The 17,598-nt window shown below is 42.5% G+C and overlaps 1 protein-coding gene across 3 annotated transcripts in view; it reads left to right on the top strand.

Moving 5' to 3' along the window:
* Positions 1 to 17,598, top strand: part of Dgkd (diacylglycerol kinase delta) — an 88,600-nt gene that overhangs the window by 26,003 nt on the left and 44,999 nt on the right. For all 3 annotated transcript variants that reach the window (XM_052193001.1, XM_052193000.1, XM_052193002.1), the window contains exons 2-3: positions 950 to 1,060; positions 2,392 to 2,472. In XM_052193001.1, the coding sequence (XP_052048961.1) occupies positions 950 to 1,060; positions 2,392 to 2,472 (192 nt within the window). The remainder of the gene's footprint in view (positions 1 to 949; positions 1,061 to 2,391; positions 2,473 to 17,598) is intronic.

The following is a 17,598-nucleotide window of genomic DNA, read 5'->3' as shown; positions in this document are numbered from 1 at the left end:
ATTTTAAGAGTTGTTTAAGGGCAAAGCTGCATGACCGCGGTGTGGAAAGTCCTGGATAGGGGGTCAGGTCTTAGTCTTCTGGATGTTACTTATTGCTGCTATTTTTTCTTTGCAGTGCTAGGGATGGAACCGTTCTTAGGCCTTGAGCGGTGTGCTAGACAAACATTCTGTACTGAGCTATACCAGGCCTGTTATTAGTGTTGACTGCATTGGTGACTCTGAGTGGTTCAGGGAATCTGGCCATTCCTTGAGTGTTTGATTTCCAGTAGTAAGTTGGGATCAGTGTTCACTGGGAACCAAGTACATGGGACCATGCTCTGACTTGCTGTTATCTGAGCAAGGGAATTTCTCCAGGGAGTAGGGAATATTTCCTGTAGTATAATGGGCTTGTCAGTATCATGGGGGTGGGGGAGTGTAGAATGGGGAGGCAGGGATGAGTGTCAGATGCCTATGCTGACCTCAGAACCATGCATAGGGCTGAGTAGGACACAGGCCTAGAGCCACACTGAAACTCAGAGCAGTGGATGGGAACAGTTTTGGCAACAAGATCCTGAGAAATGGCAGGAGGCCAGGGAACAGGAAGGCAGGGCCAAGAATAGCTGAAAAATACCAAATGCTGAAGCTGGAGAATGCACTGGTTTTTGTTGTCCCCAACTGCTGCTTCCTGGAGTCCCTCAAACCTCAGTTTCTCCTTTGCTAATCTGTTGGGCATAGTTAGGAACCACCTTGGGTCTCTAAGGCATGGTCTGTTAGAGAAATGCCTCTCCCTTGGCAGCACAGTGCTTAGAGGGCCCGTGTTGAGGTCAAGGTCTGTGAGAGAATAAGAACTGTTCTTCTGGTCGGCTGCTTGGCCCCTTAGGGCACACTTTGGTCATCAGTCATGACAGGCTGTTTCAGGGCGATGGGCATCTCAGAAATGCAAGCTCACAGTGTGCTTCTGTGCTTTCAGACCATCCTCAAAGAGGGCATGCTGACCAAACAGAACAACTCGTTCCAGCGATCTAAGAGGAGGTACTTTAAGCTTCGAGGGCGAACACTCTACTATGCTAAAACTGCAAAGGTGAGGCACCGTTAGCGCCAGTACTCATGTGCAGGATAAATACTTGCATGCCATCTATTTCTAGGTAGGGTTGTTTGTTTGCTTGTTTTTGTCATGTTGTAATTGAATACAGGGCCTTGGATGTGGTATTCAGAGTCTACCATTGAACTACAGCCCCATCTCATCTGGCTTGTAATAAATTGTAGGTGTCAGATTTTATTTGTTACTAAGCATGCTGTATTTCTCATAAAAATTATTTCTTTTCATTCCCCCTTTCTCTAGAAATGGAAAAATGGTCACAAAACTAACTATATTACAGTTAGTTTCCCTTCAGAAAGATGGGAGCCATAGGCTCACGGGTCCTTTATTATTGGCTAAGAGCTGCTCTGGTCATTGGGCATCTTAGTGTGTGAACAGAAACATGCAGGTCTTTATCTCTAGGCTTCCCAGCAGCTGGCCCTGGGTGTTGAGTTCCTGGCTGTGTTAAGACTCAAAGCTGGACTCCTCATACAGTTGTCAGAGGAACAGCTGGGATGTTGTTGCTCTGAATATGCTGTCAATCTTCAAACACCAGTGTGCAGGCTGGCAGGCCTAACATATCTCAGTGTTGGTGGCAGTTCTAATACTTGGGCATTAAGAAAAGTCTGGAATGATAAGCATCCCTAGAGAGTTAGTGTGCTGAAATTAGAAATGGAGCAAGGCAACATGTTTAGAAGCCATGGTTATTTTAGTCCTATTGATGGGGGTAGGGAGGGTTTTCTTAGTTGTTAGTCTTTCAGGGATTCCAAATACAGACATCTTAGAATAGAGGGAACAGTGAAATAAACAGGAGTTGGGGCTGTGGCTTGGGCCTTAGTTGGGAGAGGAGTAGAGGGAGCCCCCAGAACTGACTGGACTCTCCAGGACTAAATTCCTCATACTCTAATCCTTGGCTTTCTTTATGGTGGTATGGGTTTATTCTTGTAGGGTCTGTCTCTTGCCCCTACAGTATTTGTTTTAATTGGAACATTTCTCCAAGTTTGATGGAGAAACCCAAACCAGAGGAATCCTCTAACTCTGGATCCTGACTGGCTGTCTCACATCTAAAAGGGAAACACAAGAAGGAAAGGTCAGCATTGTTGCACTGTACCCACTAATGAACTCTGTGGAGTGAAAGCCACAGACTACCCGTGATCCTTGCTTTTTGGGAAAGGCAGGCAGGCAGGCGGTTGCATGAATTTCACATGGTATATTGATCAGATGTTGACGTTTCAAGGAACCTGGGCTTGTAGGGGTGGGTAGGGAGGATGTGCGTAGCATCACCAGTGCTTGCCCTAGCTTGCCTGAAACCTTCTGTTTGCATCTCTCTCCAGTCGATTATATTTGATGAGGTAGACCTGACTGATGCCAGCGTGGCAGAATCCAGCACCAAAAATGTCAACAACAGTTTCACGGTAAGATTCTAAGCCACACCCTTATCCTTCTCCAAGGTTGCTTTTCTTTCTTGTTGGAATGTGGCATGAAGTACTTTAGAGTTTCTCATCCTCTTCCTGATTGGAGTCATTTCTGGTAAATGTTGAATTTCATGCTGAAAGCAGTACTGTGTCAGGAGATTAATCAGAATTTGGTAATGTAAGCACAAAGCAAGGAGGTCCAAATGAAATGTTTTAAGGTGTTGCTGCTTATATATTACATTTTTATATAGAGGCTTGCTTGCTTCTTTCTCTTTCCTTCTCTTTTTCTCCCTCCTTTTCTTTCTTTGTTTTTTTGAGGCAGGGTCACTCTATATAGTTCTGTTTTCCCTGGAACTAGGTGTACCAGGCTGGCGTTAAACTTACATAGAGCTGCCTGTCTCTGCTTCCCAAGTACTGAGATTAAAGATGTATAAAGGGTTACATCACCACACCTGGCTTATTTTTGTGGTAATTTGGGAAAATCAGAAAAGCTTATATTAAGACAATTGAAAAGCAACTATAATTCACTCTCACAACATAGAATATTAGTGTTTTGATATACTTCTTTTTGTTTTTTATTTAATACATTTGAACCCTTTCCTTTCCAAGTCTGTAACAGTTATGTAGTGGTTTTTTGTTGTTGTTGTTTGTTTTTTTCAAAAGTTCTAAAGCCTCAGAGGCAACTAACCATTCACTCTGGTGTCATCTTTGTTCAGTCTTTTCCTGTGTCCTTCTTGAAATTAGACTGATACTTTTTTTTCTCTTGAAAACTCTCTTGGTGACTCTTCTCTCACAGTTGATCTAAATGTGCATATTATTTATATAATATTTTCTTGTAAGACTATAACTTTGGCCTCACAAGCTGATGGTAGCAGTGTCAGGACTCGCTCTAGTGGTGGCACTGGAACCTTTATGGCATATGTTTCTATTACTAAGCTAGCTCATATACACAGGAAGTATTTGCCCCCTAAGTTCTCAGATTATTCTTCTATAACTCTGTGAAGGTGGGTGACCTCCTTATGTTAAGAGACTGAAGATTTTGGGTAGGTGTTGGTTTCGCATCATTTTAGGTGTGGATGAACTGCTGGTGCTGGTGTTGGACCCTCTGTATTTTCCGTTGGCGTAATTGCTTCAGGCTTTACCTGTGGTTATCTAACTAGCTGGGCTTTCCTCATGGCCCCTTTATTTTCACTGTCCTTAGTGTGTTTGTGCTTTCTGTCCATTAGTTTTGTTGTTCACGCACTGACTGGGGAAAGGTATCTAAACCATGAAGGTCAGTGGTTACCAGCCTTTTAAATGGTGCAGTCCTTTAATACAGTTCCTCATGCTGTGGTGACTCCCAGCCATTTAATTACTTTATAATAGTACTTTTGCTACTGTTATGAGCTGTAAAATGTAATATAAATGCCTGATAGGTATGATATCTGATTTGCGACCCTCAAAGGGTTCATGACCCACAGTTTGAGAACTAATAATATAGGTGACCTGTTCTTGGATTTGTGGGTTTTTTCCTTCCTTTTTTGTTTTTTGTTTTTTGTTTTTTGTTTTTTGGATTTGTTTTTTTTTCCGAGACAGAGTTTCTCTGTGTAGCCCTGGCTGTCCTGGAACTCACTCTGTAGACCAGGCTGGCCTAGAACTCAGAGATCTGCCTGCCTCTGCCTCCCAGAGTGCTGGGATTACAGGCATGCGCCACCACCGCTCGGCGTGGTTTTTTCATTCCTTGAGAGGTTTCCTGTAGTTCAGGCTAGCTTGGACTGATAGGTAGCCAAGACCAACTATAAACTGCTGATCCTCCTGTCCCCACCCACCTACCTTAGCTGATATTAGAGCCATTCACTATTTTGCCTGGCTTGGTGTGATTTATTTACTTTTTGTTTTGGTTTTCAAGACAGGTTTTCTTTGTCCTAGAACTAGTTCTGTAGACCAGGCTGGCCTTGAACTCACAGAGATCCATCTGCCTCTGCCTTTCAAGTGTTGGGATTAAAGGCATGTGCCTCCATAGCTCAGGGATTCATTTACTTTTTAATTTATTTTCTGTAGTACTGGGAATTGACCCAGTGGCTTTATGCATGCTAGGTAAGTACTCTACCATACCCTGAACTATATCCCAAGAACTTTTATTGTTTTTTAAGTTATTTTTATTTTATATGTGTGTGAGTGCCTAAGCACACCTGTGCCATGGTTATGCTTGTGGGCATCAGACCCCAGAAACTGGAGTTATAGTGTATGTGAACTGCCATTGTAGTGGCTAGAAATGCAGTCTGGGTTCTCTGAAGAAGTGCGTGCTCATAATACCTGAGACGTCTTCCCAGTCTCTTTCTGGAGTTTTTAATAGGACCACTTGGTCCTCATCTGGCCTGGGACTTACTATGCAGCCTAGGCTAGCTTTAGTCTTCTGATGCTCCTGCCTTAGCATTTTGGGTGCTGAGATTTTGGGTATTTGATATCACACCTGGTTTATGTTGTCGCCTCCTCCTCCTTCTAAAACAGTTCTCTCTCTCTCCCTCCCCCCTCTCTCTCTCCCTCTCCCTCTCCCTCTCCCTCTCTCTCTCTCTCTCTCTCTCTCTCTCTCTCTCTCTCTCTCTCTCTCTCTCTCTCTCTGTGTGTGTGTGTGTGTGTGTGTGTGTGTCTGTGTCTGTGTGTGTCTTGTGAGCTTGTGCATACCGTGTGCATATAGTACTCACAGAGGCCAGAAGAGAGTCCCCACATTTCCTGGACCTGGAGTGAAGGTGGCAGCAAGTTGCCTGCCAGGGAGCTCAGGTCCTCTGAAAGAACTGGACATTCGGTCAACTGCTGAGCCACTCTCCAGCCTTTAAAATGATTTTATTTTGTTCTTAATTATGTGTGTATGTGTATAGGCACCAGAATTGTCAGAAGAATTGGACTGACCCTGGAGCTGGAGATGTAGGTAGTTGTGAGCTGCTGCTTTGTGGGTGCTAAGAACTGAACACTAATCCAATGCAACGCAGTGCATTTAGCCACTGAGACATCTCTCTAGCCCTTTTGTTCTTTTGTGCATCTGTTTTCGGTAACCTGTGTGTGTGTGTGTGTGTGTGTGATTTATCTGAGATAGAGTCTGTCTTATTATCTGAGATAGGGTCTTGCTATATAGTTTAAACTAGCCCACTAGTTTAAACTGGTAGTCCTTCAACTGTAGCTTCTAAGTGCTGAAATACAGTTATGGATCCACCATACCTGGCTTATGTTTTGGTTTTTATTTATTTAAAGATATATTCAAAAATATAAAGTGTATGTGCATTTGGTATGTATGAGGTGGTCAGAGGACAGCTTTGAGGAGAGTCAGCTCTCTCCTTTCGTTGTAGATTTTGGGAATGACATTCAGGTTGTCAGGCTTGGTGGAACGTGACTTTACCTGCTCAGCTATCGCATTGGTTCTGATTTCTCAAGGTTTTGAAGTCCCAGTTTTGTTTTGTTTTGCTTTGTGCATTTGTTTCACTCGGTGCATTTATTTTAGAGTCTGTGTCAGAATACTCAGGTGTCTGGTTCTTTTACATATCTTTTCTGTTTAGTTTTCTTCTTGGCTCTTGTTCTTTGGCCTTTTTTTGCTACTGTGTAATGTTGATTGACACCATATAGTAGAAGTTGTCAGGATGACTTTAGGATCCCTTTCTTTTTTTTTGAAAGGATTTGTTTCTTTGAGCCTTGAAGGCACAAAAGTTACAGTAGATCTGATGAAATCCAGGTTGAGGTAGAGGCAGTTTGAGGATTGTCTTAGTCACTGTTGTATTGCTGTGAAGAGACACCGTGACCAAGGCACTCTTGTGAAAGAAAGTGTTTAATTGGGAACTTGCTCACGGTTTCAGAGGCTTAGTTCATTATCATCATGGCGGGGAACATGGTTGCATACACGGCACTGAAGCAGTAGCTGAGAGCTACATCCTGATCCACAGCTGGGGTCGGGGGACGAGGAGGGGAGGGAAGAAAGAGAAAATGTACTTGGGCCTTTGAGACTTTGAAAGCTTACTCTCATGATACCCTTGGTCTGTCAAGGCTACCCCTCCTCCAACAAGGCCGTATCTCCTAGTCCTTGTAATTCTTTCCAGCATCTTATTCCCTAGTGACTAAGCTTTCAGATAGATGAGTCTGTGGGCACCATTCTCATTTAGACCACCAAAAGGATGGTTTTACTTCCTCTGCTTGTTTGTTTTCACTTTTGATCCAGTGGTATGTTCATGCATGAGCCACTTCATGGGTTCCTGTGTATAACCCAGCTTGAGAATGTGTACCACTCTAATTGACTTCTTGGCCTCTCTGGCTCCTAGTAAGTGTCATTGTGTTAGTTTTCTCTGTGTCTTGTCAGTCCATACTATCTATAAGCATCTATCATTTAATTACTCACTGTAAATATGAGAAATATCAATGACAGCATTGCTGGTTTTTAATCTCTTGTAATTTAGGAATATTGCTCCTCAAGTCCTCTTGTAGCTTTGTTTCTATCTGCTTGATGGGTTGTAGACGTTGTCTTGTTGTTTGGGAACTTTGTTTGGTCACTGATTCAGCAGTGATTTTGGGGGGCTTCCCTAGCACATATATTTGAGGTCTAAAGGTCATCAGACAAGGAGAGGAGTTCTTTTTATTAAACTTATATTTTTGTGGAGAACTGGAAATAAAACCACAGTGGGTCTCCAGAGGAACCCAAGATCTGCCTTTGACTGCTTAACATCTAGGTTTCCTTCACCAGGTAAGGAGCCTGGGTTACAGGCCATATTTCTCTTCCTCTCCTTTTCTTCTTTTTCTTCTCCCCCTCTCTTCTTCTTCTTCTTTTCTTTTTAAACAAAAGATCATTCATTTATGTATACGAGTATTTATATGTGTATCATGTGGGCGCCTGGTACCTAGGGTGGCCAGAAGAGGGCATTGGCTCCCCTGGAACTGGAATTATGATGATTGTGGTTGCTGGGAACAGAACTTGTATCCTCTGCAAGAGCAGCAAATGCTCTTAACCACTGAGCCATCTCTGTGGCCTTTCACTTCTTCCTTTTCTAAGACAATCTCACGTAGCTTAGGCTGGCCTCAAACTTACTATGTGGATGAGGATGACCTTGAAGTCTCATTCTTCTTGCCCCTCTACCTTCAAGTTGCTGACAGCCTTGTATCTCTACACTCAGTTCTCTTCTGTTTTCTTAATTTCCAAAAACACTGAGCATCCTTGAAGGATAACACAGAGATTTTGTCAGTTTGAAACAATTATAAAACATAGTATTTAAAATTTAGACTGTAAATCAGAAGAAGTCCTGTGTTAGGTTTATCAGCTGGTGACCTTGAGTGAGTCATGTGACTCTGAGCTGTAGGTTCTTCCAAGGAATGAGGCCTTTGGGTTTCCAGGAGCTCTAAATTAATGAGTCAATGAAGGCTTGGTACAGTGGTTGCTGTTATTATCAGAATGATAGGTACCTACTGGGTAGTCAGAAGTAAGAGCAGTAAATTAACTTATTACATCCTTTTGCACCTAACTAGAGCTTTTTTTACTTTAGTATCATTACATTTCTGAAATATCACAGTTTTTTTGTTGGGGAGTAACAAATATCTGAACCCAGTTGCCATATATTGTTCTCAATTTTACCAGACCCAAGGCCTTATAGTCATATCATTTAACCATTTAGGTCATGGCAGCAATCAATATCAAGTTGAGTTGAACCTTAAAGAGAAAAGAACATTTTACTAGAATGTTCTTGAAATAGAAAATCATTAAAGAGTCATTCTCTGTGCTATTTAAGAAGTGCCATAAATCTTTGAGAGGTTCCTGGCTTCTTCACTGTTGCAGCTGGAAGGTTTGTCTTTCTGTTTCCCACCTTCACTCCCCCTGATGTGCTCTAGCATGGTCTTGCTTCAGCCACTGCTTTTAGAAAGTGTCATATGTACTGGTGTCTGGGGGAGGGGGCTCCCTATACCATATACCAGACCTGTCCTTTTCTTGGAGGTCATATGAAGCTACTTGTGTGGAAGCTAACTTTCTGCCCATACTGTGCTTTGGAAGCTGTCCTCTGCTTCTTCAGAGTAGTAGTCCCATGCCTGGTTGTACTGGAGCATTTTTTGGAACTTCAAAAGTCCCCACACTATCTCTAGGGGCTCTGAAGCTAAATTACAAATGGATGATCGTTCAAGGCTGCCTAGGATTTGGGGAGACAGATAAGTTTAGGACCTTGATTGAAGGTACTTTACCGATGTGAGGTTGAATCATTACTTAGTTATTGGTGTCCTTGGTGACAGTTTTAGGCTATCTCAAGTTTAAGGCCAGGTTTAAGGCCCTAACAGTTCACCTCTGGAATGACTGACTCTGAGTGTAGCTACATATATGTCCTGCTGCTTCAATATGGGTATGGGGACCTCTTGACTCTTTGTGGATTAGGATCCTCATGTTTGGGTAGGGATCTTTGAGGCAGGCAGGGCAGCACTGGTTCTCCTCTGTGTGTCTGTGCACAGTAGCAAATTCAAAAGCCTGTTTATTCGCAGAGAATGTAGGACTCATTTGACAGCAAGGAAGGCTCACACTGGTTATCAGATTTCTAAAGTGAAACAAATAAACTGAAAACCATGTAAATTTTAGAAAAACTTGATTTTACTTTTTTTTTTTTTGGCAGTCTTATATTGTAGCAAACCTTAAGGGAATATATAGGGTGGATAAGTTTCCTCTCTTCTGGAAGAGGTCTCACAACTGAGATATGAAAGAACTAGCTGTGGTCAGTAGTAAGTAGGATAGGAAAAAGCCCAAACAGAACCAGGCACTGTGTGCGCATGTGTCTCTGTGTGTCTGCTTTATTTACTGGTTTGTGATAAATCCCTCCTGGCATGAACTTTTGTGAGGATGCAATTTATAGTGACAAGTCTTTCACCTTGTTGGGTGTCACAGTTGGCCAGTTACTACTCCTAGTACTAGGAATTGAGGGTGTCTGGCTAGCCATATATTGTTAGAAAAGCATCTCACATCAAGGAACGGACATGTGTGTCAGTTAACGTAGGTTCCCTGCAAGGTGGCTCCCTCTCTCAGCCTCCTTTGCTTAGAAGAGGTGCAATTTCTTCCTCTGCCTATCCATCTTGCAGGCTGAGTAGAGACAGTCTCCTGTTCCAAGAAGGCAGTGCTGGGTACACATGTGTTTCTGATCACTAGCACTACTTGACATCGTTTTAGATGGATCATGCTTAGACCTTTGATGTGTCCTCACACCTCCTCCTGTCTGTCTGTATAAAAGGAAGTCTGTTTTATTAGTTGTGTTAGGAAATAAGAATAGTGCATATTAGAATGAGGTTCGACTGCTGTGTTAGTGTCCTGTGGCTTCCTTAACAAATTTCTCACAACTTAAAACTACAGGAATGTATTTGACAAGGCCAGAAGTCAGGTGTTGGCAGCTCCACCCCTCAAGCCCTCAGGGGAGGCTCTGCTCTGCCTTGTGGCCTTAATTTCCAGCAGCTCCAGGTATGTGGCGCTCTCACTCCAGATCACCCTTTGCCTTCACATGATTTTCTCTTGTTCCATGTTTTCTATGTTGTAAGGGTACTTGCTGGTTTTAAGACCCATTCAGATAGTCCTTAACTTAATTATATCTGCAGATGCTGTTTTCCTAATAAGATTTATTTATAGATTTTTGAATCAAACCATAGATATGCCTAGAGGGCACCATTTAATGCCATTTAGTGCTCTTCACCTACTCTTCCCTCAATAGTTTTTCTTTTCTCAAATAGTCCTTCTGCTTTCATGGTGTGTGTGTGTGTGTGTGTGTGTGTGTGTGTGTGTAGAATCTAGGTTCAATATAAGAAAATGCAATTATTTGTTTTTCAGAGTTTGGCTATTTCACTTAATATAATGATATCCAGTATTTATTATTTTGAGATAGGATCTCTATGTAGCCTAGGATAGTCTTGAAGTCACACTCTTCTTGCCTCAGTCTCTGGAGTACTGGCATTTTTTTTTTTTTTTTTAAATCTTAGAGACAGTCTTGGAAGGGGTCTGCAGGCTTCACCAGACTTCTAAAAGAATCCCATGGTGAAACCCTTAATGTGATGTCCTCACATTACGGGTTGATGCTTCCGATGGCTGCCTTCACTCTACCTGATCCAGCACTTGGTCATAAGACCACCCGGTATAGCTGTTGTGGTAGAGACCTGGTGGGCTCAGTGTTAATGTGTTATAGCTATTTCTGTGAAGTAACCAGGTGTGAATGACTCTGCTGTTCACACAGAGGAGTGAGTTCTTACAGCTGGGCTTAAGACTCTTTTACCAAGGAAAGACTATGGAAGATATGAACAGTATCCATAAGTTTTATGAGACCTTCCTTGTTTATTTGATTTTTGAAGCATGACCTCACTATGTAGCCCAGGCTAGCTTGGAACGTCTGATATCCTTACCTCAGTCTCTTGATTACAGGTATGTGTTAAGATTTTCTTGTTAGCTCTGTGGCCTAGAACATGAAGAGTCTTTATCCTTTTAGGTTTCCTCATCTCTGCGATGAGAATGTGTTGGTATAAGATGCTGTTGTGTTGGCACCAAACATTCTGAACATTTGCCACCTTTCATTTCCACTTCTGCTTACCCCCTGCTAAGCAGAAAAGTTATGGAGTTTAATGTGTTGAAACTAAGCACTTAGTTTGATTTATTGGAATGCCACAAAATTTTGAATGAGGCTGACTTTATAGATAGAGCTGAACAGTAGCACCTGTTGCCTAAGTGTTATGTCAGGATTCTTCTAAGAAACGGAGTTGGTGGAGTGTGGACACTGTAGAGGGATCTGTATGTGATCAGAGAATTAATTGTCCCACAGTGGTGGTCTGCTAGAGGCCCAGAGAAACCAGTAGCTGTACAGTTCAAAAAGCTAGATCTCTCAATTAAAGGGGGGCCAACAACAGTAAATGCAGCCCCAGTCTGAGGCTGAAGGCATGGAAGGCTACTGGAGTGTCACTGGTATAATTTCGTGTTCAGATGTTGAGGAAGGGTATGAGATGACTCAGCAGTTAGTTGTTGAATAGATACTAAAGACTGCTTTGGATCTGAGAACTCATAGAGCAGGCTAGCACTTCACCCACACCAGTAACTCCTGCTCAGGAGAAGGAGCAGGAGGGCCTCTGAGGCTTGCTGGCTTCCACCCTCGCTGAGAAACCTGAGTCATAAGTTCAGAGAGAAGGAGAGAACTGACCTCAAAAGTAATAAAGAAGGGTGATAGTCAAAGATATACCCCAGACCCTGGAGGCTGAGGCAGAATGATTATGAATTTGAGGTCAATCTGGGCTGTATAACTATACCTAAGAGATGTCTTTCTTTAATTGCTAGCTAAGAATAAAGGAGCTTTATAGTGGGTTAGAAGAATTGTTCAGTACTGTTTGGCTTTTAGACTTGTGGGTGAGTGGTATCTTCCTGGTAGCCCTGAACTTCTCATCTGTTTCCAGCAGATGCCAGCCTGAGGGTGGTCAGGGCTGTTCCGTTGTGAGAAACTGTGACCTTTATCTAGATTTTAACATAAGTTTTCCTTCTCAGCTTGTTTAGATCTCTCATATTTCCTGGGCAAAATCCCTAGCTTTGGCTTGGAGAAAGGAAAACTGTTCATATTTGGCAGATTTCCCCTTAGGAAAGACTTCCTGGTTCCTATGACTGTTGACCTGGGCTTGAAGTGGGCAAGTATTTGAGGGTCCTTGGAGTAATTGTGTGGGCCAGGTGTTGTTTCCCTACAGTCAGGAGCCCCTGCCTCTCCACTGGGATGGGGCCCTTTTTATGCTTAGCTAGGGCTCCAGGGAACCTGCCCATGGCCCCGCATGCCATGCCTCAGCTGAGATGTCAGGCACTTCTCAGATACTGGAGCTTTACACTGGTACATTTGTGGTTCCAAGGAAATAAAGAGATCACATCACTATACTCTAAAATACTAGGCACTCTTGGACAAACAGGATTTTTTTTTCCCATATAATTTCCTAAAAAATGATGTCAGGTAAGCCTGGGGTGGCCTGCTGTTGGCACAGGATGGGGCCACAGTTAAGGCCCCCCAGGAGCTTGTGAGAACCAAAAAACCAAAGGGACTTTTACCCCAAACACACTCCATGCTTTAGAATTCATTTTGTGCTTTCCAAATCCAGAAGCAGGAAGAGGGCCTGGCCTTGTGCCAGGTTGGTGGCCATGTGTTTACTAAGTGTGTGGCTTTGTGGAAGGCAGTGCCTATGCTTGGAATACAACTGATCCACAAGCCAGGCCTAGGCCAGTCCTCATAGTCACTCTAGGCAGAGAGAAGACACTGGTCTCCCTGGCAACCAGGTAGGTTGGAATAGGGTCTGGGTGTGAGGTCTTGCTGCTTGCCTGAGATTGCCATGGGCAAAATCTAAGCTGTTTATAGACTGTGTGTCTATGAAAATGTGTGTTTATTGTTAATATTCACTTGTCTTTTTTACAAATGGCAGAGAAAAGAGAAGCAGACAGTTGAATAACCACCATTAACTGTATTCAAAACTCTAATAGTTTTATGCAGGGGTTTTGACAGATGGAAAGGCCTTGGATCTGATTGAATCTTTCTTAGAGTGCCTATGAAATTAATAAATAGTTGTTTTACTGAGTGCTTTTTGATAAATGTGCCTATTGTGTGACAGCCAAGTCCTGTCTGTCTTATCTTTGACCTTAGAAATATGATATATTTTTTTTTAGGAAATTATAGGGAAAAAAAATCCTACCTGTTTGTCCCAGAGTGCCTAGTATTTTACAGTATGGTGGTGTGATCTCTTTATTTTCTTGAAACAGATTGTTTCTGTCATTGCTGTTTACTGATTCAGTGTGTGTTATGTCCATCTGAGGAAAACGCAAATGCACTGTGTGAATCTCCATGTTCAGACAGTACTGTAGAAGCTGTGGGTGCTACCTTTCAGAGAGATGTAAGGGTGCCCTCCATACAGCCTGCTGTAAAAAGTGCTTTGTGCAGGGCTGCACCCAGGGCTAGGTCCAGTCCACCCCCGCCCTGCTGGACTTTGCTTCAGAGAAGTTGGCACAGCCTCTTCTATGGGCTCATTGTTCATGGCTGCAAAGGTTATTAAGGGAGGACCAGGACAGACATTTGGAAGATAATTAGGAGTAGGGGTTGCTCTGTACTTTCTTTGACTTCTTCATTCAAACAAACGAAAAAGCTGAAGTGACAAGACCTTGGAGATGGGGGCCTTGGTGTTTGCCCTACACTCAGCCCCGCTGGCCTATTTCTCAAGTGTTAAGCAAGGACAAGGGTACAACCTGCTGCCAGCCTCAGGCTGCCTTCTGATGAGTGAACTTAATTCAGGGCTTGCTCTATTCAGGAGAAATCTAATCATACTGAGACTACATTGCTGGTTTGTGGTACCCATAGTCTGCATGCTGATTTGTCCAGGGCAATGCCAATTCATACAACTGGCTGTAGGTGCTGTAACACCATTACTTACTTTTAGATCCCACTTTAATTTGCATATATTTCCCAGTTTGGATGATACACTCTATGTTTATGCTGGTCACCAGGAAGGTTCATAATGTTCTTTAATGAGTGCTCTAGTATACTAGCACATGCCAAGAGTAAAACATTTTTTATAGCTTAATAGGTACAGAAATGCATCATCCACTGGAGTGTTTAAAGTATTAATTTTCTTGTATACCTGCTTAGAGACATACATATTGAAACTTGTCATAGTCAAGAGAGTAAATACTACTGTCACTTTCTTTTTTTTTTTTTTTTCTACTGTCACTTTCAAAGTAAGTTTTTCTGTTTTTTAAAAATTACTAAGCTGGGCCTGGTGACACTTGCCTTTTGTCCCAGCACTCAGGAGGCAGAGGCAGGTGGATTTCAGAATTTAAGGTTTGTCTGTTGTATAAATCTAGTTTTAGGGTAGCCAGGACTACACAGAGAACGCCTGTCTTCAAAAACAAAAAATAAATAAACAATAAACAACAAACTAATTAAATAAAAATGAAAATTATTTAGGGCCTGGAGAGATGGCTGAGCTGTTAAAAGCACTGGCTGCTCTTCTAGAGGGCTTCTAGAGTTTGGGTCCGGGACCTATGATGGAACTTACTCTGCATGCAACTCCAGCTCTTGGCCATTGATGCCTTCTGGACTCAAAGGACACTCACTCACCTGCACAGTGCTCTACACATACATGCATACATACATACATGCAGATGAATAGAAATAAAGATTTAAATAAAACTGCTACTGTTTTCTGGAGAGGTTTTATGTCTTAGGCTCTTTCCAGTGGTGGATCCAAGATTCTTCAGTTGCCCATGTGGTCAGCAGTTGGATAGAAGCAAGATCTCACGCTAGGCAGCCCCTTTCCTAACTAATGGAGCTAACTTCTAGCAACATGTATGGCTCTTAATGTGCTTTTGGATATCTTATCTGTGAAGTGTACACTTGAATCGTTGGTTTTGTGTAGGATTATTTTCTTGATATATTCTGGATGTCTTTTCTCTGGTAGCTGTCCTATAACTGTTTTCCACAGTCTGTCATCCAACTTTCCTTAATGGTATCTTTAGAATAATTCTTTTGTGAAATTGGATTTGTCAATCTTTTTTTAATTTCTGCCTAAGACATTTTTTTCACCCTAGAAGTTTTGTAGCTTTTGATTATACACATGTAGATCTGTACATATTGATTTTGTGTTTGGCTCAAGATACAGAGTTGATGTATTCGGCATTTATTGGCGAAACATTCATTTAGTTACCTGTTTCCTTGGTCAAAAGTCCAAAAGCCTTTTATTTATGAGTGTAGTTTCAGTGCATGCACAAAAGTGTGCACTTTTGAGATAGGATCTCACTGCTGCAAAGGCTTGCCTCAAACTCACTGTGGAACTCAGACTAGCTTTGCATCCATAGTGGTCTTCTAGGTTAGTCTTCCTAGTTGGGGTTAGAGGAATGACCATACCCAGCCCTCTACTTTCTAATTGTTCCTCTCTGACTTGTATATCTGTCTATATCCTAGTCTCATGCTTTGCTACTTATTTTCTATTTCTCTGTTATGAGTGTTTTGCTTGCATATCTGTCAGTGCAATGCATGCATGCATGGTGATCTTCTATCAATGCTGGGAATTGAACTTGGGTCTTCTGGGAGAGGGAAAAAAATTCTCTTAACTACTGAGGGATCTATCCAGCTCCAGAAGATCAGTCTAAATATCCTTTTCTCTTTCTCTCTTTCTTCCTTTATTTTCCTTTTTGTTTTTTCTGAGACAAGGTCTCACTATGTAGCCTTGGCTTGGTTTTGTAAATTAAGCTGGCCTTGATCGCACAGAAATCTGCCTGCTTCTGCCTTCCAAGTGTTGAAGTTAAAAGCATGTGCCACCATGCCCAACAAGTGTGATGACTTAATAGAGTGTTCTTGTCCTAGGACATGACACTCCTATTTTGTTAAAGAACTTTTCATCTCTCGTGAAGTATAATGACTTGTATCCTCCCTACTTCTTCTCTGTTGTCTGTCTTTATATCTTTGTCAAATTTTTGTGCTTAGGTTTAGCTGGCTTCATAACATTTTTAAAAACGAAGAGTCAATGGTTAACCTGTTGTTTTTTGATAAACTTTGTGCAAGCTCATGCCATTTTCAAATGTTTACTAGAATATACTAGTGAAACATGAAGTGTGGAGTTTCCTTTTGAGCAAAGTTTTTGGCAATACATCTTAATATTTTCTTTTTTTCCTTTTCCTGATTGAACCCCAAGGTCTCGTCTGTGTTAGGCGAGTATTCTACCATCAGATTTCTTTTTTTTCCTTCCTTCCTTCCTTCCTTCCTTCCTTCCTTCCTTCCTTCCTTCCTTCCTTCCTTCCTTCCTTCCTTCCTTCCTTCTTCCTTCCTTCCTTCCTTCCTTCCTTCCTTCCTTCCTTCCTTCCTTCCTTCCTTCCTTCCTTCCTTCCTTCCTTCCTTCCTTCCTTCCTTCCTTCCTTCCTTCCTTCCTTCCTTCCTTCCTTCCTTCCTTCCTTCCTTCCTTCCTTCTCCTTCCTTCCTTCCTTCCTTCCTTCCTTCCTTCCTTTCTTTCCTTTCTTTTCTTTCTTTCTTTCTTTCTTTCTTTCTTTCTTTCTTTCTTTCCTCCCCCCCCCCCCCCACCCCCAGACAGGGTTTCTCTGTATAGCCCTGGCTGTCCTGGAACTCACTCTATAGACCAGGCTGGCCACCGAACTCAGAAATCCGCCTGCCTCTGCCTCTGCCTCCCAGAGTGCTGGGATTACAGGCGTGCGCCACCACCGCCTGGCATCAGATTTCTAACCTTAACCTTTTGATATTTCTTGATAATGAATTCAAGCTTTAGAAATGAGCACCATTTATTGAGACTTAACTTTTGTTATTTCTGCACTGGATTGCCTGTAATCCTCTTCCTCTTCCCCTCGGCTTTGTCTGTTGGAAGGAGTAATAGGAACTTTATGAGAGGTGTTCTTGGATGTATTGTCTCTTTCTAGAACACGCTCAGAGCTAAGTTAGGTTAGCAGGCTCATTCTTTTCCTAGTTCTATCTTGTGGCATTTCTGGGAAGCTGCTGTGTTTTCAGTCATGTGGGACAGTGAGATGGCTCCTCAGTCACTCTGGCTGCCTCAGCTATCTGCAAGCCTGGCCCCCTACCACTGTGGCTGTTCATGATGCTAGACAGGGTTTCTGAGGGCAGGGTTTGTCCATGGGGAAAGATGTTTTGAATTGTTTTCTTTTCAGATCTTTTAAAATCTTAAAATCCTGTAGTTAGAATAATGACTTCTTCTCCTTCCCCTCCTCCTGTTTCCTCCTCTTCTTCCTCTTTCTTTTCCTCCTCCTCCTCCTCCTCCTCCTCCTCCTCCTCCTCCTCCTCCTCCTCCTCCTTACCAATCCTTTTTTATACACCAAGAGGAATAAGGAAGCAATTATAAGTTTGGTAATGGCAAAGGTAAACCAGCCCTGTGATACCTGAATGATTGGAGGGAGGGACGGCTGTAGAAAAGGAAGCATCATCCCTTGGTACTTCTTGTATGCGTGACTTCCCTGCCTTTGGATGGTCTAAACTGGCCTTTTGTGGATATTTGACAAGTGATGGCCCCTGGACCAAGTATGTGAGTGAATAATCATCAAGGATTTACAGAGAACAGGTGGACTGGCTGGTTTGTGTGTCAACTTGACACAGGCTGGAGTTATCACAGAGAAAGGAGTTTCAGTTGGGGAAGTGCCTCCAT

This window comes from Apodemus sylvaticus, chromosome 9 (genome assembly GCF_947179515.1).
Source record: "Apodemus sylvaticus chromosome 9, mApoSyl1.1, whole genome shotgun sequence".
Classification (NCBI taxonomy): domain Eukaryota; kingdom Metazoa; phylum Chordata; class Mammalia; order Rodentia; family Muridae; genus Apodemus; species Apodemus sylvaticus.
Note: the sequence above shows the minus strand (reverse complement) of the source record. Positions and strands in the feature narration are given on the sequence as shown.